Genomic DNA, 21,985 nt, shown 5'->3' with positions numbered 1-21,985 from the left:
GCAGTCACCCTTATACAATGGGAAAGGAAGGGTCTTGGGACACATCTACTCTCTAGGCGGTTCTGGCTAGGGTGCCCAGATGGCTAGGGGTGGAGGCTTGAAGGGGTTTAAAAAACACATACCGCAAAGTATAAGGACCTTCTCTTGGCACCCAACATCAGCAGGGCTGGAAAAAGTTCAGACATCCCTTCATCCCTCCCACCTTTTACCCCAAATCAGGGTGCCTCAGTTTCCATCTTCGGAATGTCCACTTCCCCCCTGCCCCCCGCAAGGAAGAGGAGACTGGAGTGGGCAGCAGAAAGATGTACAATCTTCGCCAACAGATATTTATTGAGCTCCTTATGTGTGCCAACACCAAAAAGGAGCACACAGAGGTATTTTAGATAAGGTCCCAGCCCTCAAAGAGCGTCTTGATGACCAGGGGAAAGGAAAAGGGGGCAGGGAGAAGCAGGTGTTAATCACAGCCTCTCTCCTCTCTTTGGTGGTCTTGGAAGTCAGGGGGGCACCCAGAAAGAGACAACTTGGACAAGTGTCCAAGACATATATGCCCAGGCCACACATGTACAAGACACATGTGCAAAGCCCACGCAACTACAGATCCTGTGTATAAGACATGAGAAGTGTATGTGTCGCACATGGGCGGGATTCACATGCTGAGTCCAAATGTGCATAGGCCACATGGGTATGACACAGGAACGGCACCTCCCCCAGCCAGGTTGGCTAGATGGTGGGAGGGCTGCAAGCCCCAGTCACCTACAGCCCTCAGGGTTGGGGTTGGTATTGGCCCTCCGTGGCTGTGAAGAAGTCCTCCAACACGCTGCGCAGGTAGTCAAAGGTGGGCCGGTCCTCTGGGCGCTCCTTCCAGCACACCATCATAAGCTGGTACAACTCCTCCGGGCAGTTATCAGGTCGTACCATGCGGTAGCCTCGCTCCAGGTTCTGAATCACCTCAGGATTGGTCATTCCTAGAGGTTGATAGGAGAACTAACATCAAGGCTCCAGGCTTCGGAAGCCCAGAGGCAGGGGTGATGGTCAAGAAGATATCTGACAACAGGTATGGTGTGAGCACCAATCCAAAGGGATCTTGGTCTTCATCGATGATAAGGATGGTAAGGCTATACTGGCAGTGCCTATGAAAGGTCAGTCATGCCACTTGGAGTGTCTGCTATGGCTTAAACATGAAATAACACACACGTGTTTGGCTGTGAGTCCTTGCGTGACCCACTGCCCCTCTTTGAGCCTCAGTTTCCTTATTTGGAAAATGGGATAATAGGAGCTCCTACCTCCTAGAGATGTTGTGAGGATTAAATGAGAAAGTGTGTACACAGCCCTGAGGATGGTGCCTGGAGGAGGAGATGGAGCATAAAGAGCGCCTGTGATGATTATTATTTGGTGGGGAAGGATGGCGCTGTCAGGGCCCAGCGCAGGATGGGGGCCCACAGCCAGGACAGTGGAGAAGTTTCTCCAGCTTTGGGAACAGGCACATGAGATGCTGCATCAGGAAGCCAGGTGGATCCTGGGCCGAAGCCAGGCAGACGCTGCATTGGGCACAGAAGATTCACTAGGCCCCTCTGTGACCCAGATGAAGTCATCTTTGGACCAGTTCCCTCCCTTTGTACTGATCCTGGCCCCACCAGCGAGGCCCATTACATGTGGACCACAAGAGATGCTGCTCTGGAGAACTGAATGGTCACAGCAGAAATAGACTCCCTGTTTCTAAATTACCTGTGTGGCCTCTGATTTCTCCTTCATTCTCCTGAGAAGAGAAGCCTAACTCCTAGACATCCTAGCAAAACAGTAGTTTTACTCCTACAAAGCTTCAAACTGGAGCCTAGTCAATAGAGACCTCTCTTCCTCAAGCCTTGCCCCTGGGGAGCCTCTAGATAGGTGTCCCTCACATTTAAAAATCAGGGCACGGAAAGACATAGGCTAGGAAACAACACTGATGGACAGAGTCAAGGGTGCAAACCGATTGGCTGCACCCAGCCTAAATATAGCCCACAGACAGACCCACTTTGGCTTGGCCCCTTATTGTGTTTTTAAACAATCTGAATCATCACCAATATTTGGAAATAGGCAAATTTTCCTAAAACTCCAAGCTCTGGCTTCTCTTGAAATAACACAGCTCTGTTTTTTGGGCCCTGGTGTCTTAATAGCAACCATCTGCTAGCGCAGACGCAAGTTTACCCAGGTCCCCATTACTCCCCATAGTCTCCCTGACCCTGAAACTATGTGTCAGTTGCCATTTATCATCGTGCTTTCATTGCCTTTATTCTTCTAGGAGAAAAATTCTCTAAGGGAGCAGTGTGAGCTCTTGGCAGGATGACAAGAGTATGTTTCTACCCAGCGCTGCCCTTGAACTCTTTGATGGGACAAGTCCAGACCAGGGAAGGCCTGCACACTCACACCTAATTCTAAGGTGTTTTTACCTTCCCAGGAGTAAAGTTCTGGGCACACTGCTCAGGATGTGAGAAGCTTCTGCCAGTCTGGCCACTGGGCTGCACGACCTCCTGACCCTGTCTTTGTGTTCTGTTTCCTTTCCCCAGAGTCTCCTAGCAAGTTCCTTCCAAAAAAATTCCATTCCTGTCCTGGCTGAATTCAGTGGTAAAGAACTTTGTCAAGGAGATAGAGCGAGGAGTGGGAGAGGATGGGAATTGGTTGTTTACACATCTCTCTCACTCGACATGGAAGGCTTCAGAGGGAAAGGAAGTCAGTGTTTCGTGAGCATCTACTATGAGTCAAGCTCTTTCAAAAATAACCTTGCTTCTCATATCATGCAACTGAGGCTCAGAAAGGTAGTCACTTGCCCAAAGTGATTAATAATAAAGCCTAACACTCTTGAGTGTTTCGTATGGGTCAAATACTGTTCTAACCTCATGTTTTACAACTGGGGAAAGAAGCAATAATCTGATCAAAGTCAAAGAGAAAGCATCAGTGGCAGATGTAGTAATAAAAAGCAGGCCTCTGGGAACTTCCTCAGTGGTCTAGCAGTTAAGACTGCCTTCCAATGCAGCAGGTGCAGGTTTGATCCCCAGTTGGGGAACTAAGATCCCACATGCTGCAAGGTGTGGCCAGAAATTAAAATAAATAAAACTTGGGAAAAAATGAAAAAAGAAAGCAGGCCTCTTGCCTCTCAGATCAGATCCTCTTCTACCTACTAGGCTGCCTGTGTTAGAATTAAATAAAAGAGCTGGGATTATTGCAGGAAGAGAGATTCAGGGACAGAGATGGAAGACAGGCCTACAAGATGTAGCACCTGACTGGGGATGCACGAGTGCCACTCCTAGGAGGACGGAGAGGAAGCAGCTGGAAAGGTTCATATTCTGAGCCCAGGAGGAAGTAGAAAGACATGAATTTGCTGCCCTTCCCCATCACCCTTTCAGCCTGGACCCCGACCTGGGTAAGGGATGCGACCATGAGTGACAATCTCTGTTAGCAGGATCCCGAAAGACCACACGTCCGACTTGATGGTGAATGTCCCATAGTTAATGGCTTCTGGGGCTGTCCACTTAATGGGAAACTTGGCACCTGGAGGGAGGGCAGTGAGGTCACCAGGGTCTGCCAGGCCAGACCCCAGAGACCCCTGACTTCCCTCATATCCCATACCTACCCTCCCTGGCTGTGTACTCGTTGTCCTCAATGAGGCGTGCTAGACCGAAGTCTGCGATCTTGCAGCTCAGGCTATGGGACACCAGGATGTTGGCAGCTCTCAAGTCGCGGTGGATATAATTCCGTTCTTCAATGAATGCCATGCCCTCTGCGATCTGCAGACCAGGTACATGTCAGCAGCCCTGGGCCAGACATCTGCATCCCATTGCCCTGTGCCCATACTCAGCCCCTCCCCAGTCTCCTTACTTGGGCGGCCATGTCCAAGAGTTTGTTGATAGTCAGCTTGATGCCTTCAGAGGTCTTGAGAAAATCCACCAGGCTTCCTATGGACAGAAGCAAGAGTTGCTGACCCAAATTGCCCCAGGGGGAAGCTCCCAGACCCTTCTCCCCTAACTAGGGGTCTAGAACCCATGTCTGATGTGTGGTAAGAAAGAGTAAGAGCTGAAAATGGAGGAGTGTGTGTTCAGAGTAAGGGTGCCGGAGATGTGTGATGCCCTTTTCCTGGGGACTAAGATGTCACTTGGAGGGGTCTGCAAGCTTCTTGTCACCAGTGGGGTGGAACCTGAACTCCTCAGCCAGGCATCCAAGCCCTGCATAGTCCACATCTGCAGTTTCTTCTCTTCCCTCCACTACTGTCTCTTCTACTCCATCTACCCTAGACAACTGTGAGATTTTTCTCATAGACCACTGGGTTCCCACTCCAAAGTCTCTTTGTCCCATTTCTTCTGCTACGGATTCATTTTGGTCATGGCTCAGCTAGACTCTTCCTTTAAAAAGCCTCTCTAGATCATACCAAGAATAATAAATTGTATCATCATCATCATCTTCCTGCTAAGACTTTCCTATGGCATAAACTGGTTTTCCTAGGGTGCATAACTAAAGCAAGGTTTCTCTGATAGCAAGATTCTTATTTTGTTCACCAGTATTCCCAGCCTACAGTGCATGCATGTTCAGTCACTAAGCTGTATCGGCTCTTGGCCCCCATGGACTGTAGCCCACCAGGCTCCTCTTGTCTATGGGATTTTCCAGGCAAGAATACTGGAGTGGGTTGCCATTTCTTCCTCCAGGGGATATTCCTGACCCAGAGACCAAAATTGCATCTCCTGTGTCTCCTGCATTGGCAGGCGGATTCTTTATGTGAGGCACGTGGGAAGCTCCTCCCAGCCCAAAGTAAACAGCAATAAATGTATGCTGAATATATAAAATGGAATATGAAAATAGGTATCATGAGGGAGTGAGGGACCATCTTTCTGGTAGCAGAGGGTAACTAGGAAAATACCAGGCATTAGAGTGGCTGGAACAGAGCTAGTAACCATTGGCCCTTCTCAAGAGATTAAAACCCTGTGTGAAGATGACAACAACCTGAATGTCCCCATTTGAGTGCTGAATTAGTCACTGAGACAAAACCTCACCCAACGGCAGCAAATATGTGGACAGACCCTGTCATTCCTCCATTGTGTCTATGGCAGATATTGCTACTCAATCCCAGTGCTCACTTCCAATGAACCTCAGAATCCTTCTCAACACAGAGCTCCAAGCAACTACCAACTGAAGGTGGCCTGCTATTTGCCATTTTCAGAATCCATTAGCCAATTAGCTTTTTTCCCTTCCTGAAAGAGGGACAGATTTTATACTCCCAAAGAATCAGAGCCAGATAACAACAAACTTACTGAGCCATTACTATACAGCAGGCACTGTTCTAACTGCTCTATATGCATTAGCTTTCATCCTCACAAAGATCCTATAAGAAAGTTACTATTGCATTATTATCACCATTTTACAGGTGAGGAAACCATGGCAGAGAGAAGTGAAGTGATCAGCCCAAGGCCACACAGTCCTCAAGCCGGGATTCCAACCCAAGCAGTCAGAGCCCTTGATGATTACTACTTTCTGGATAAGCTGGTTTAGATTTCTGCTGTTATTCTTGAGGGAACTGAGCCGCAGAGGTGGGACAGAGACTTGGCCCAAAGCTGGGCCTAGAAATTCCTATTTATTTAAATTACCCTTCCTTGGGCTCTCAATCTGTCCAACAGTGGAGGAAGGGACAGGGAGAGGCTCACCAAGAATTGAAAAAGAGGGCCTTGGAACACATCAGACCCCGCAAGGCTGGGGGCAGAAGAGATAGAAAAGGGGCTAGGGACCTACTCATCTCCTGAGATCAAGCATCCTTAGATCAAGATAAGGCTTTGAAGAAGGCAAACAGTACTGCAGGTGAGGGAAAATGGGGGTTGAGTGCTCTTCCAGAACCTGAGAGGGAGGCCTCGCATGCTGCAGTCCATGGGGTTGCAAAGAGTGGGACACGACTGAGCGGCTGAACAACCAGAGTCTGCCACCTCAAGCTGGGCTCCCAGATACGGTTCAAACAGAACACCCTCTTCTCCACACACCCTCTTGTCGCCCCTGAAGGTCAGTCTTTGAGGCCTCAGCAAAATTCCTCTAGAAAAACCTCAGTGCGGAGCCACACGTATCTCCTCCCCACTCCCGGAGGGGGCAGCGGAGACGGCAGCGCCCCCAGCGGCCGCGCACGGCTATGGCGCCCACCGTTCTCCATGTATTCCGTGATGATGTAGATGGGCTCCTGGGTGACCACCGCGTAGAGCCGGACCAGCCGCTGGTGCTGCAGCTGCTTCATGAGGTTGGCCTCGGCCAGGAAGGCATCGGGGGACATGCTGCCCTGCTTCAGGCTCTTGACTGCCACCTTCGTGTGCCCGTTGTAGTACCCTAGGGCAGGGAAGGGATGGGAGGGTCACTCGCAGCCCAAGTACTCAGAGCCAGACAGCTGACCTGAAACAGGGTGTGTGTGTGAGAGAGAGAGTCGCTCAGGGTACTGTCGTAGAACTCTCAGGACTTCAATAGACGACTCCCCTCCCCACCTGCCCGCAGTCCTGGGGGGCCTCACTCACCCATCCACACCTCTCCGAACTGGCCAGCCCCCAGCCGCTCCACCAGCTTCAGCGTCTCCCTGGGAACCTCCCACTCATCCTCCCACCACGGCTTCTGGGGCTTCTGGGTCTGGCAGGGGCGGCTCAGCCGTGTGCACAGCCCGTCCGAAGTATCTGAGGTCAAGGGAGGGGCGAAGGGCTGTCAGTAAGGCGGGACTGGGGGTTGGGGGCTCACTCAGTCCCCACCTGGGGAAATGGACAGGCAGGGGAGGAATGGGGCTGTCACCTGATCCCTGAGGCTACAAGGTACCGCCCCTCACGCACTTGGGTGGGGTGGGGGGAATAAAGGAGCATGCTGAGAGATGGGCGGGGAGTGGAGGGGGACCCCTGAGAGGAACCGGGGGAGACTGGCTGATAGGTATGGCCCAGGTGAAGAGTCCTGCAGCGCTCACTCATGTAATGGCGGACCAGCTCGTGCAAGCCGGGAAAAGTGACGCGGGGCGAGATGTAGAAGCCGCCTTTGTCCAGGTTACGGATCTTGTAATGTTTCACCACTTCTCCCTGGGTTTGGTCGAAGTCCCGGACCGACAGTGAAAACGATCCTGAACGAAAGAAGGGATGAAGGAACGCAAAAGACGGGGAGGGGTGGCCTCCAGCGAGTCGCCCCTCCGCCAACGCGTTGCCCACGCCCCTCACCCCCGCGGGCTGCTCGCACCCCGGACCTCGGCTAGCGGCCCCAGCCCGCGGCCCCCTCCCGACGCCCCGCAGCAGCCCCTCGGCTCACCCGCCGTGCTCTCGCTCTCCCGGATCAGGAAGGACCCGTGCGTATTTCCCGGCGCCAGGAGCTGCCTCTCCGCGTCTTTGCGGCTCAGGGTCTTGAAGAACCAGCTGCTCAAGGCAGAAGCGAAGGCTTCTTTGGTCCGCTGGTCCAGTCTTCCTCTATCACCCTCAAGCATTCACCGCCACCACCCCTAGCACCTCTCCTCTGCTCCGAGGTCCCTGGATCTGCGTCCCACCATTCCCATGACGCGTCCCCACTCACGGTTCGGGCTCCAGGCTGTTCGCTTTGGCCACAAAGTTGAAGGGGATGAAACCTTCCTGGCCGGTGGTCAGGGACTGCGCCTTCCACCACTCGCCGTTCCTGCGCGACGGCGGCGGTTAGCATGGTCTGCACAGCCTCGGACTCAGCTGGAAACCCTCCGTCGGAGCCCCTAGTTAGGCCATGCCACCCCACCCTCCAGCTCAGCACTCCGGAGCCTCCCATTTTTGTCTGAAGGGCTCCCACTGCAAGCCGGGACCGCAGGGGTTTGCGGTACTGAAGATACCCCAGGATGGGCAGGGCGAAGGGGGGCACTCACTGCTCCAGGATACGGAGCTGTTCACCCTTCTCGAAGCCCAGGTCTCCGTCGTGAGAAGGCTCATAGCTGTGCAGGGCGATAACCAGGTTGTCTGTAAAGACAGGGGCAGTCAGGGAGAAGACTTCTGGAACAGGCTGGGAGGGTGAGTTCAGGAGTTAGAAGTCGGGGAGGAGAGGAGGGGAAGGAGGCTGACAGCCAAGGATCCTCAGGCCTTGTCTTTCAGGCCCTGCTGGTTGAAGTCACCTTGCAGTGGAGAAGCTGGGGGGTTGGATCCCTCGTAGGTGACCAGTGGATCACGCACTTCAGAGCCATTCCGCATGGGCAGCTGCGGGCGTGGGATGAGAGAAGTCAGAGAGCTGGAGGTTGGGTGAGACCCTGGCTTGCCTCCCCACTCTCCTGCTCGCCTTCACTTCAGCTTGGCTGGATCTTCTCACTGAATTTGCCCACCACTTGCTGTGTGACCTTAGGAGAGTCCCTTTCCCTCTCTAGCGTTTTCCTTTCTGTGTGGCAGGGGGGCTCGCTGTCATCTCCAGGACCTGTAGGGATGATCTGTTCCTTTCTCCCCACGCCTACATCCCACCCGATTCCCTCACCAAGCCCCCTGTCTTGCCTCTTACCGTGGTCTTGCTATCCAGTGGGACTATGGGGTAGTGGCAGTTTTCACATACATCGATGTTTTCCATCCAGTCATCTTCTGGGTTTGAGCTGCAGCTACAGCCCATGGTCCCTGGGGGAATGGAGAGGGGGCTGAAAGGGCTCCCCCAACATCAGACATGCTAGGGCCTAGCCCTGGGAACTTCCAGAAGTGCCTGAGATTGTCAGCCCCCCAGCCACCATTCTCCAGCCGCAGAAAAGCTGAAATGGGGTCCTAGCTCCCAATAGTCACACATGGCCCCTGCTGAGACCTAGGCCCCGCCCTCCCACCTGGGCTGGGTAAACCGCCACAGGCACCTTTGTTAGTCTAGTTGCCCACTTCCTGCCTCTCCCCCCTCCCACTTTCTCAGCCCATCCCCCAAGTTGGGGGACTACCTAGTAGAGATCACATACACTTCCCCCAGCCCTAGGGGAGACCTGAGTTTAGATCCTCCCCTACCAGTGGGGTGTGTGTACCTCACCTCCTAATTACAAGCTCCCCCCTGCTGCCGAGGACACTGAATGAGGGACCGCCTCTCCCAAATGTCAGCCATCAGGCCTCTGCTCTCCCAAATCCCCCACAGAGTCCGCTTCAGAGGCTTCTTTCTGCTTCTCCCTATCAGAAAACCCCTCAGCGGCCATATTGGCCATACATTTTTTTGTATTTGTTTGCTTGCTTTGGCAGTGGAAACTTTTTGTCAGATGAAATCGAGCGGAACCCCGTAGATAAAGCAGGTAGAAGTGGAGCTGTTCTGCCTGAAGCAGAGTGGGGATCACACCCCTAAGTCCCCAGGGGTGGACTTATAGTACCTCTGCCCCCAGGGCTGGTCCTCTGGACTACCTAGAAATACCAGTCCCAGATAAATTAATTTATGCATTCAAGAAGCTTTAATATCAAGATCAAATCCATCTCCTCAGTCTATTCTGCTATACACACATGTGTGTACACACATACACACACACAGAGTCTGTCTTCTGAGCTCCTCTTCCCAAAAAAACTCACACTCTTCTTACAGCGTACCTTTGCATGTGTGGTTCACCTGCCATGGAATACTCTTGCCCATCTATTGAACTCTAGCTCAACCTTCAAGACTCAGCTCAGATATCACCTTCTCTGTGAAGCCTCCCCAATGCCCAATGCTTTTTGTTCCTACAACATTCCACTCTGACCAACCACAATCATCAACTTCCACTGACTGCCACGATGACACTAAATTATGTGTCAGTCCCCCTGCCTTTCCTACCCACTTGGTGAGAACAGGGATTCAGCAAGAGAAGAGGTTGTGTTTTATTTGCCTGAATGTCCCATCACCCAGGACGATTCTTGTTAATAAATGTTGACTGGTATGTGGAGGGTTAATGCACAGATTCTCCCATTTGCAAAGGTCTTAGAAACCACCAAGTCTAACCTCAGATTTTAGATGAGCAAACAGAGGACCAGAAAGTTCTGCTCAAACTCAGACAACTGTTATGGGCAGAACAAAGCTAGAGCTGCTAATCCATGCTGAGGTCAACCAGAAGTGGGGAGCAGTGGCGTTTTTTTAGTTAGTAAGACTTAAGGACCTATTCAATTATAACTCAATTAAAGAAAAAAAGAAAAAAAAAAAAAGACTCAAGGATAGTCCCTGGAGTTATGTTCAAATTCTGGGGATAATACTCATTGTGTCACTTTGCTGAAATCATTCTGTAGTTTCACTCTGCCTTTTCTGTCAATTGGGAATTGTCATCCCTTCCTCAGAAGCTTAGATAAATGTTGGCTTGGTTTAGAGCTTAGAAAGACTTCCATGAGTACCCATTCTGCCCTACCAACCCCTGCTTTGGAAAGTGGAAGAATGTGACTGGTAAAGAATCTTCTTGGCTTTAAGCTCACATTTCTTTTTTTTTTTTTATGTAATTTTTATTTTATATCGGAGTGTAGTTGATAAGCTCATGTCTCTTAAACTGAGGTACTTATAACCTTTCATGGGTACCGGAAGTCACGAGTGTGTACCTCTCAAAGCATGAGCGTTAAACACATAGTTAAACCTTATTCACATAGTTTAACAAACAGATCTATTACAAATAGATGAAAATACAAAATGTACATAAAATTTTAAGCCAAATCAAGAGACTTTCAAGGAAAGGTGTTTGCGCATCTACTCTTCCCCCTTACTTTAGGAGTCTTGGGGAGACATTTGAGAAATCTTGCTCAGCTCTGTGGCTGCAAACGGCTTTTTTATTTTTTTGATTGTGAATTTTATTATGGTTTAGAACTGATTAACAGCAAAAGCCTCCAGAAAAGAACTGTTTATACATTCTTGAACCAGCCTCAGATGAGCTGACTGTCTAAGGTCTGAGGTCCTGAGCCATCTGGTTTTTGTGATAGTCAAACAGCCCTTGGAAAACCACCAGTTGGCTATATTATACAGAGAACACCAACATCAGATAAGGTGTCAACTTAGATTAGTTAAGTCCCTTCTAGGCCTGACATTCTCAGGGGCTTTGGAAAAAAGGTAAGAGCAAGATGAGAAAAGCTTGGGGTTGAACTGGGGTGCAGCAGTGAGGAGAGGCTGGTCGACCGGCAGAGGAAATCTATGCTGAATCTAGGGCTGAATACTGCACGTGGTCCAGGCTGGGGTCACAAGGGGAGAGAAGAGGAGCTGCCTGGCCTTGGGCGAGGGTCCAGGAAAACATGCAGGCAGGACCTATACCCTGGATAAATCTGGACCTGCCAGAGAGGACATGATGATGTCCCTAAAGACTGGGACCAGGTGAAAAAGAATGAAATATTGCCATCTGCAGCAACATGGATGGACCTACGATTATCACACTGAGTGACATAAGCCAGGAACAGAAAGACAAATATTACATGATATCACTTATATACAGAATCTAAAAACTAATACAAATGAACTTATTACAAAACAGAAACAGACTCAGACTTAGAAAATGATCTTGTGGAAAAAAAAGAAAATGATCTTGTGGCTACCAAAAGGGGAAAGGGATGGGGGAGGGGAGGGATAAATTAAGAATATGAGATTAACAGATACACACCACTCCATATAAAATAAATAACAAGAATTTACTGTATAGCAGAGGGAACTATATTTAGTATCTTGTATAACCTATAATGGAAAAGAATCGGAAAAAAAAATATATATGCATAACTGAATCACTTTGCTATATACCTGAAACTAACACAATATTGTAAATCAACTATACGTTGATTAAAAAAAGACGGGCCAGGAGTGAGAAAAAGTCAAGCTGTGTTAAATTAAGGAAAATGGTACTTGGTAACTCTGCTGGGTATCTGATCCTTAGTGTTTCTTCTGTGACTTGTTTAGGGCCCCTGGAGTCCTCCAGCTGAGGACCGAGTTTCAGGCCCTGCCCTGTACAGAAGTGTGAGTTTTGGAGTATAACACTTGGCAGCAATCAGAAGACCCCAAGACCTGGCAGTGTCAGACATAATTCTGGTGAGTGGCTCCCAGCCACTGGGAGCTACATGCACCTATGAGGCTGCATCCAGAATAACACTGAAGGCTTGCAGGTGATTTGTTTCTCAGTTTGACAAATTGCATTATTGTTTCTTCAGTGCATACTTGGGGTTCCCAGGTGGCTTAGTGGTTAACAATCTGCCTGCCAATTCAGGAGATGCAGGAGACACGGGTTTGATCCCTGGGTTGGAAAGATTGCCTGGAAGAGGAAATGGCAACCCACTCCAATATTCTTGTAGGGAAAAATCCCATGGACAGAGGAGCATGGCAGGCTACAGTCTGTGGAGTCGCACAGAGTAAGACACAGTTCAGACTTGACTGAGCGACTGAACACACACACACACAATGCATACTTAGTTAAGTATCTGATTAAAATTTGAACTAGAAACAACAAAATTAGTACCTAAATGAGGTAGTTTAGTCAGCAAAACCCTCAAAATCACGAGAGCCATGGGGGAGCGGGGAAAAGTACGACAGGGGAAGGACAAGTAAGTCCTTGGAGGGAAGAGTTTAGAAGCAAGAGTGTAGGGAATTGCCTGGTGGTTCAGTGGTTAAGACTCTGTGCTACCAATGCTGGGGTCCTGGCTTCCATCCCTGGTCGGGGAACTAGATCCTACATGACGCAACTAGAGTTCACATGCTGCAACTAAAATCCCAAGGGTTGTAACTAAGATCCAGTGCAACCAAAATAAAAAATAAGTAAATAAAAGAAGAAGCACTAGTGTAATTCATTAGCCTCATTTTAAAGATGGAGATGGTGTCAGATCAGAGGAGCTGAGTGGTTTTTCCCAATAGTACATGAGGGCTCTTGGCAGAAGTGGAATTCCAATTAGGCCCCTACCTCCTCTATCCAGGTACTCTGCTCTGTTCTTCACTTCCTGGAAAGTCTAAAGAGGGTAGGGAATCCTGAGAGGTGATGGAGAAAATGGAGCACGGAAGGAGGTCTGACAGAATGGAATCTACTCTCCATCAGAAGTGTGACATTGTGCTGTTAACAGGCCTTTCTCTCTAAGACAAATCTCCATCTATATTGAACGCATGTTTTTGGTTTACTTATTTTTCAGTTTTTTGGCTGTGCTGGGTCCTCATTGCTTTTCTGCTCGGGCTTTCTCTAAGTTGCGGTGAGCGGGGGCTATTCATCCCTTCGATGTGCAGGCTTCTCATTGCAGTGGCTTCTCTTGTTGCAGAGCACAGGCTCTAGGCGAGTGGGCTCAGTGGTGTGGCACACGGGCTCAGTCACACCTCGGCATGTGGGATCTTCTGGGACCAGGGATTGGACCCGTGTCCCTTGCGTTGGCAGGCAAATTCTTATCCACTGCTCCACTAGGTGAGTCTCAAAAATGCACGTTTTTGAGAATACATTTCCCTGGCTGGTGAATACGAGTTTGTGCCTACTGAGGCACATTAATCATTGAGCATCATGCTATGTGTACATACCTATCCGTGTATGCAGATGGCTGTATAATGAAATGGGGGTATGTATGGTTTGTATAGGTCCCTATGTAATTGTGAGGTTATGCTGCTGCTGCTAAGTCGCTTCAGTCGTGTCCGACTCTGTGCGACCTCATAGACGGCAGCCCACCAGGCTCTGCCGTCCCTGGGATTCTCCAGGCAAGAACACTGGAGTGGGTTGCCATTTCCTTCTCCAATGCATGAAAGTGAAAAGTGAAAGTGAAGTTGCTCAGTCGTGTCCAACTCTTTACGACCCCATGGACTGCAGCCTACCAGGCTCCTCTGTCCGTGGCATTTTCCAGGCAAAAGTACTGGAGTGGATTGCTATGTGGGTCCCATTCTAGTCTGATCAAACCAGGTTAATAAATGAGGTCAGTAAAAAGAAAATAAAAATTAAAGCTTAATATAAATTTCTCATTGAAAGTAAGAGAGGAGAGAATGAAGAAAGAAAGAAAAAGAAAGAGGAAGCAGATCCAGAAAATCGCCAGGACTCCCAGAATCAGTAACAAAGGCAGATTCTGGGGTGAATGAGACAGGACATTCTTTCCTCCCAACTCAAGAATTCAGGGTCAATAGGAGCAAATTTGTAGATTCTAGACCTTCTCTGACTGGTGTCTGTAATGTTCTTGGTCAAACTCAAGGTCTGTCCATGGTCCACAGAGGGCTTTGTGCCAGTTGTAAAGGGCCACCCCTCCCTGGGGTTTCAAACTTGGAGAGTGGAGCGAGGGCTAGATTTCAGGTCCCATCTCTCTTGTCTCTTTTTACAGAGCCCAACACAGGCTTCCCTGGTAGCTCAGGCGGTAAAGCGTTCTACCCACAGAGCCCAACACACAGTGCCCTGCTCATCATTGTTGTTTAGTCACTGTGGTGCCTGACTCTTTTTTATTTTTTTTGGTGCCTGACTCTTTGTGGCCCCATGGACTATAGGCTGCCAGGTTCCTCCACCCATGGAATTTCCCTGCTCATACTCTGTGTAGAATTGATCAAAAATCCCAGATTTCATGAAGTTCCTGGACCAAATTTTCTGATCCCAGGGTTGTTTAGGAATCACCACAATGAGCTCTATTTTGCACTTCCCTGGTGGTCCAGTGGCTAAGACCTCACTTAGCAGTCAATGCAGAGGGCCTGTGTTCAATCCCTGGTCAGGGAACTAGATCTCACTTGCTGCAACTAAAGATCCCTCATGCAGCAACTAAGACCCAGCTCAGCCAAATGAATTCATTACTTTTTAAAAACTAAGAGAACCTGAATACAGTATGAACTATAATATGGATAATATATACTGTATAATATATAATATGAAATATAGTAATAATAAAGCATCAGTATTAAAACAACAACAACAACAAACCATAACAAGCTCTGACTCTTGCCAGCTCGTTCACTTTTACCAACTCCATAGACATTGTCTCACCTGACTGGGCCTAGAATGTGTTTTGTCCCCTTAAAAAGAATACAAGACTTTCCCTCCCCTGAACTGTAAACCTATTCATTTATTGAACATTCTTTCCAAAATGTGTGCCAGCTTCTTGCCCAGGTTTCTTGGGTCAATGTGTATGTCAAGAGCAGGCAGGCTATTTCACTGACCCAGGCCACTCTGGGCCACATTGTGGCAAACTCTGTTAGGAATAATTTAAAGCATTTTCTTGGCCTTTTTTCTTTGGTGAACATTTGATAATTGGTGAAAGTGCATATGTTCAGTGAAGAGCCTGGGCTGTGGCTGTCCATGCCGAATCCTAATCACAGTACTTGAGAATCAGGGTTGACAGGCATGGCAAATAATTTCTAGTGGGTAAAACAGGGATGCATCCTGAATTCTTTCCTTTTTCATGTGTTCCTCTTTGATATAATACCAGTTTAGAATAAACCCTGAGAGTTCACAGAGTTCACAAAAACGGAGAACAAAAGGATGAGTCTTTTCTTATATGCAAATAAGATGGATTTAGTCTCACAAACTGGGAGTGGTTTGAACACAGAACTGATTCTCCTAGTTAGTTTTGCCATAAAAAGGGCAATAGAGTGATTATTCTAAAGCTTGTATATTGGGTAGAGGTCCTCCAACTAGTAACTTATATATATAGAGTAATTCGTCATATTGAGTCCCCTTCCTTATGTACCTCTGTCTGTATTTTGCATCATGTAGGTTTTATCAGGACGAAGCATTACTTAAAATTTGGCAATCCACACCACTCTATTAAAGTTTCTGGGAGTCTGCCGATCAGAGAGGTTCAGCTCACCATGTCCGTTTCATAGTCACCCAAGTTCATTCCCAAGGTCTCCCAGTCATTCACTGGCAGAGGGCTTTTGGGCAGGTTCAATCCCTGGACCCTGGTCAGGGGACTAAGATCCTGCATGCTTTGCGGTGTGACCAAAAAGAAAAAGAACATAAACCTCCCTCGGTTCCTGTATCTTCAAAACGGAAATTAAAAAAAGATCTGTGTCCAGGGCTGTTGTGAACATAATATGTGATATCTAGATGACCTCGTATAATAAAGTACTTAACATGGTACATAGTAAGGACCAAGTAAATGAAAATTGTTATTTGAGGCCAGCATGGGTATTTCATGACCCCAGCCTTAAACATATTCATTTTCCTTTTTGATTTTTGGCACTTCCATGGACCATTTTTCACATTTAATATATTTATCTCAAATGAAAACTTTGCTACCATAAATGGAAAATTAGTACAGAACACAGTAAATCAAGTGTACTTTAATTTAAAAAAAAAAATGGAAAATTAGTATCACCAACTATAAATGGAAATCAGTATATATTAAAATAAACACATGGTATAATACCTAAATTTACAGTTGCACATGTTCATTCATGAAACCCTAAGATCACTCACCTGCATCAATGATGTGGTATTTGGGGAAATGCCGTACTGTGAAACAGAGCTCTGAGCTTAGGCCTTGCTTGGTAGGTTAGAGGAGGCACAACTTTCTTGCTTGGCCAGCCTACGGATTACAATTTAATGGGTATGTCTTATGTGCCAGGCTCTGATCTAGAGCTGGGGACACACAGGTGAATAATCAGAGGTTCCCGTCCACTTGACTCTGCCCTCTGTGATGGAGGTGGGTGCCCCTCTAGTGGGTCACTCTATTTTCACAGGAGGCAGTAAGGTCTGCCTTTAGCTCACTGACCAGTAACGTGTGGGACTCCTGACAAACACTAACAGCGCCAAACACTAACAGCGCCAAACAGCAATACTGTCAAGGAAGCAGCATCTTAAAATCACCACATTGCCCACTAACCAAGTTAACGATATTTAGCTAAAACCACTGAAAAGGTGAGGTAAATCTCCACATAGACATGGGAAAATGTTCCAGAGATAACATGGCAAGTAAGTCACAGAACAGAATGTAGAGTATAAGCCTATTTGCATTTATTTTTTAATATTATATTTATTTACTCATTTGTTTATTTTTGGCTGCACTGGGTCTCTGTTGCTGTGTGCAGACTTTCTCTAGTTACGGAGAGTGGGGGCTATTGTCCAGTTGCCCAGCGGCATGTGAAAGCAAATGTACGTGGACACAGGGATAGAACGTGGGTCCCCTGCTTTGGCAGGCTGATTCTTAACCACTGGACCACCAGGGAATCCCCCTATTTGCATTTGAATATGGATACCTAGGGGATTCTTTTCAGCCACTCTGTGCTAAGCCTTCATTTGCATGACTTCATGTTATTCTCATAATAATCCTATCAAGTAAGTGCTATTATTATCCCCATTTCACAGATGCAGAAACTGAGGCCCAAATGAGGTAAAGCTATTTGTCTGAGGCCTCATAACAAATAAGTGATAGAAATAAGTAGCTGAACCTCAGGCTATCTGCCTCCAGGGATTAAACTCTTAACTAATATGATTTTCAGTGGCCACATAGGGGAAAATCTGAAAGGATGTACACCAAACTGTTCACAGTGAGCATAGCCCACGAGTGAGATTGGAGGGAGCTGCATTTCTTATATTTCTGTATATGTCTCTGTACTGTTTAAATTTTTCAAAAATATTTATTTATTTTATTTAATGACACTGGGTCTTAGTTGCGGCATGCAATATCTTTAGTTGTGGCATGTGGGATCTAGTTCCCTGACCAGGGATCGAACCTGGGCCCCCTGCACTGGGAGCACAGAGTCTTAGCCAGTGGACCACCAGGGAAGTCCCTACTGTTTAAATTTTAGAAGCAGCCATGTGCTAATTTTATAATTGAAAAACAGAAAACAACCAAGTCCCCACCAACGCAAAAACTCTGGTAAGAGACACAATCCTTTGAGAAGAATCAACCTTCCACTGCTCCTCTTGTCTCCGGAAGTGCAGGCAAGGGACTAGGGATGCAAGAAAAAAGGTTCTGTGACCACTGAAATCTGAGAAACACCGGGTTAGACAAGATCAAACAGCCGCCTTCTCTGGGGAAGCTAACATTGATGGTAAATTTCACATGGGACGCCTCACAGCTGAGGCTGTGTTGATTTGGACCCAGAACTGTTTTCTTTCCGGGCACCTCGTGGGACTAGCATTCTTTAGACCAAGGGTTGGAAATATAGCTCCAGATATCTTCCAACCAACACCAGGATGGGGGCCCCGCTCGCCTCCACCCCACCCACAAACTCAGCTCCCCTCAGCACTGCTCTCACTGAATTGAGCTTGGCCTTGAAGCCATCAGCTTGTGGGTCTGTGCATGGATTTATAGGATCCCACTGTGGTGTTGGAGAAGACTCTTGAGAGCCCCTTGGATTGCAAGGAGATCCAACCAGTCCATCCTAAAGGAAATTAGTCCTGAATATTCACTGGAAGGACTGATGTTGAAGCTGAAACTCCAATACTTTGGCCACCTGATGCAAAGAACTGACCTCATTTGAAAAGACCCTGATGCCGGGAATGATTGAAGGTGGGAGGAGAAGGGGACGACAGAGGATAAGATGGTTGGATGGCATCACCGACTCAATGGACATGAGTTTGAGTAAGCTCCAGGAGTTAGTGATGGACAGGGAGGCCTGGTGTGTTGCAGTCAGAGTCGGATACAACTGAGCGACTGAACTGAACTGAACCGAACTGATGTGTGATATATATGTGGTCCCTGCCTCTGCCTCTGAACATCCATGCACACCTACATTTCCTAGTGATGATATGAATGATATTTGGGCTAGGAAGGGAAGGATCATGTGTATGTGCGTGTCTATGTGTCTGTAGGAAGATATATGTGGGACTCTCCTCCAATATAGACCCTGTGGCCCAGCCTAGAATTCTCACACCCACTAGAACACACAGGAAACAAGCTCATTTGCAAAGCTACACCACAAGTGTGAAGGAATGGGCTGCCCACTGGCCTGCCAAGGTGTTAAGTAGGAGTAATTCCGGGTACGGACAGCCCCCCCAACATCCCCACCACACACACACCCTTGGGTACACCATTTGCAGGAGAAGTGGTTGCCTAACCTCTGTTAAGCACCTACTGCATGCCAGGTACTACCCACTGCACATCACAGCCATTCTCTCTTTGATTTCCCACCAGCACTCTCTGGTGGGAAATCAAAGAGAATTTATTATTACCTTTTTACCAATAAATCAACTGGAGTTTGGAGAAGTGAGGTCATTTGTTCAAGGAAGTGGCAGAACCAGAACTGTGCCTGGGTCAGCCTGACTGCGAAATGCATGTCCTTACTTCACTCTACACCAAACCCGCTGGCTCTCTTGTGTTTGGTTTGGCCCTGAGGTCTCTGCCCTCCTAGGACCCAAGGAACAACCCAGAGACAGTGACTCTGGCTGCATATCCTAGGTACTCTGCAAAATAGGCCTTTGTCTTCTCAGAACCACCTGACTCTTTCAGGAAGCCTTCCGATCACCCAAGGGAAGCCTCCTCTCGATCTCCGGAGCTTCCGCCCATTCTCTTGCTCCATCTCTTGGCCCTTTTTCCCTTTGAGAAGCGCCTCTGTCCCAGAGCCTCGAGGGCGAGGGACCCTGAATCATCCTTCAGCACAGGCTGGGGTGTGGGATGGCCCATGCCGGTCCAGGGTCGGGAGGAGTCTAGGGAAGACCCAGCTTGTTTTCCAGGCCCCACAAGAGGCTGCAGGCCTTGGAGCTGGGGACAAAAGACTGCGACATGGCTGAGACTGTGGAAACTGTTTCAAGAAAAACTCCAATGGCGGTGGGGGAGGCAGGGGAAACCTGGAAAATGTGGCTCAGGTGGGGATTTACCCCATAAACTGCAGGCTGAGAGCTAAAGTGAGGGGGTGGACAGGGAGCTGACTCTGCCTCCCTGGGCCTCCACCTTCCTGGGGTCTGAAGTAGGAACCAGCAGGACCCACTGGCCTGAAGCAGGCAGCAGCAGGGGTGGGGGTGGGGGGCGGGAGGGAGCAAAGGGAAGAGGAAAGGACATCCTGTGGACACTTGGCAGGGGCAGGAGTGGCAAATTTCCAGATGGAAATCCAGACAGTCCTTGCCCAGGGCCAACGGCACCCCTGTCCAGAATAAAAATAGCCCTTCCTCTTCCCTTCTCCCATCATCCTCTCACCCCCCAACTTCCCGGAGTCCTGTCAGATACTTCCGCCCCAGGCCCCATCCCAGATGGTAAATATCCCCTTGCACGCCCATCCATTCCCAAAGGAAGACCCCCTCCTTCTCTCAAGCAGTGTGGGTCGAGGCTAAAGTCACTTCTCACGTGTCCCTCCGGATGCTCTGGGTGATTCCCCTCCCTCTCTCAAGAGAGTCTTGTCACTGGGGTCTGCACCAGCAAGCGGAAGGACTCTTGGGACCCTTGACTCAAGCCTGTCCATCACCTTGCTCCAGGGAGGACTCACATCCTAGGCCATGACCTTTCCCTGGGTCATCACCCTATCTGCTTCTGCCTTGCTGACGGACTGTGGGGAGGGAGTGCTTTGCCCAATCTGGGCCTCAGGAAGCTTATCCATCATGGGATGAGGGGCTGGATGTAGGGATTTCTGAAGGCCTCTACAGTACCTAAGAGATCCCCAAGGAGAAAGCTCCCAGTGAGGTGGGCACTGATGGCAGGCACTGCGGTGGAGGCAGGAAGCGACAGCTACACAGGAAAGGGGAGATCTGGCTGTTCAGCCTGCCTCCCACCTGACCTCCAGGTGTTCCTGACCCCAGCCTGAAGGGCTGCTGCCTCCCGGGGGAGCCTGACCCCAGGCCCAGCTGCAGCCTTCTGCTCGCAGGTCCCACACCCAGCCCTTAGACCCCTGTTCCCGGTACTCCTTACCTGCCCAGCCCAGGAGCCCCCGGCCCCATTCACATGGTCTTCCTGGCCTAGCCCGGCTGCCCAGCACAGCTTCGGCTCCCCTCACCGTCGTAGCCACCGGCTGTCTCCCCGCGCCCACGTCCCACCCTGACTTCCTGCCTCCTCCTGAGGGCTCCGCAGCCAACCGGGCCCCAGCAGCCCAACCGCAAGCCTCCAGCACCCCAAGCTTCCTGCTGCCATCGCTCCCTGCCTCTCAGCCCTCGAGGGTCCTTTCACCCCCAGTCCAGGCCCCATTCACCCCGAAGGTGGCACCCGGAGGTGGCGGAGGATATTGGATGTAACTTCCTCCGCCCCCCGAGGGAGCACCTGGACCAGAGATTCAAGGGCTGCCTTGAAGCCCCAGTGAGCAGGAGGCGAGTAGACACCCACTCAGCTTTCAGCGAAGGGCAAGCTGCACGGCTGTCGGTCTGAGGGCCAGGTGACCCTTTCAATACAGTCAGAGTGCAAAAGTAACATCACCTCAGAGTCGAGGGGGGAACGACATCCCTGTAAAATCGCTGGAGAGCAGATACGATGCTAGGTAGTCAGATAGATACCAGGCGCACACAGCTGCTAGACACACAATGGAACCACAGCTATGCCATGTCAGGGCATGGGGCAAGAACTTTATTATTTGCAGAGGGGAGGCTAACACCCCTCTTACAGACAGTCCGCTGGACAACAGGCTGTTCAAGGAAGCAGACAGGACCACCTGGTGTCTTTAAGGGAGCAGAGTCATAGCCTCTTCTGTGGGCAGAGGGCAAGACAACACCCCCTAATTATGGTTGGAGAGTAGGGCAACCCTTCTAACTCAGGTAGAGACGAGGCCACAGCCCCTGTCAGAGGCGAAGGCCTGACACCACCTCCTGCAACAGGTGGGAGACAGAACAAACACTCCTGCTCAGGCTCCCGGTGCAGGCGATAGACTGGCAGCACTTTCTGTTACAGGCAGGAGGCAGGGACCCTGTCACAAGCACGAAGCAGGCCAACAATCTCCCTTTCCTCAGGGGCCAGGCTGAGGGTGGCAGATGCCAGAGGCTGAGGGTCAGGTCACCAGTGTTACGAGGAACTCTAGGTGGCCTCTCTCAGGCCCAAGAGCTGGGCTTTGACCCCACCCATTGGAAAACAAACCTGTTGCCACCGCCTGAGCCTGCACTGAGGCAGCAGGTTGGGGGAGGGGAAGCCCACAGAGCATTGTTGGGGTTTGTGAGGTGGAAGCTGATGCTGTATGCACCTTCAGCTGCTGCGGAGAGAAGGGGGAGACAGGAAACGGGTGGGGGGAAGAGGAAGCCTGAGTTGGAAAGTCAGACAAAGAGGGTGACACAGAAACAAAAGCTGAGAAACAC

General features: G+C 49.5%; 1 protein-coding gene across 1 annotated transcript; it reads right to left on the bottom strand.

The window, feature by feature from the left end:
* Positions 1–305: 305 nt before the first annotated feature.
* LCK (LCK proto-oncogene, Src family tyrosine kinase) lies at positions 306–20,734 on the bottom strand. The gene is made up of 13 exons (XM_020896096.2): positions 20,622–20,734; positions 8,467–8,576; positions 8,093–8,174; positions 7,850–7,940; positions 7,534–7,632; positions 7,276–7,379; positions 6,944–7,093; positions 6,513–6,665; positions 6,151–6,330; positions 3,856–3,932; positions 3,611–3,764; positions 3,397–3,528; positions 306–965 (listed from the first exon to the last, which is right to left on the bottom strand). The coding sequence occupies exons 2-13, from the start codon at positions 8,569–8,571 to the stop codon at positions 763–765; spliced, it is 1,530 nt and encodes a 509-aa protein (XP_020751755.1). The 5' UTR covers positions 8,572–8,576; positions 20,622–20,734; the 3' UTR covers positions 306–762.
* Between the last annotated feature and the right edge of the window lie 1,251 nt (positions 20,735–21,985).

The sequence above is a fragment of the Odocoileus virginianus genome, chromosome 30 (assembly GCF_023699985.2).
Source record: "Odocoileus virginianus isolate 20LAN1187 ecotype Illinois chromosome 30, Ovbor_1.2, whole genome shotgun sequence".
In the NCBI taxonomy this organism is placed as follows: Eukaryota; Metazoa; Chordata; class Mammalia; order Artiodactyla; family Cervidae; genus Odocoileus; species Odocoileus virginianus.
This window is presented reverse-complemented; position numbering and strand designations above follow the sequence as displayed.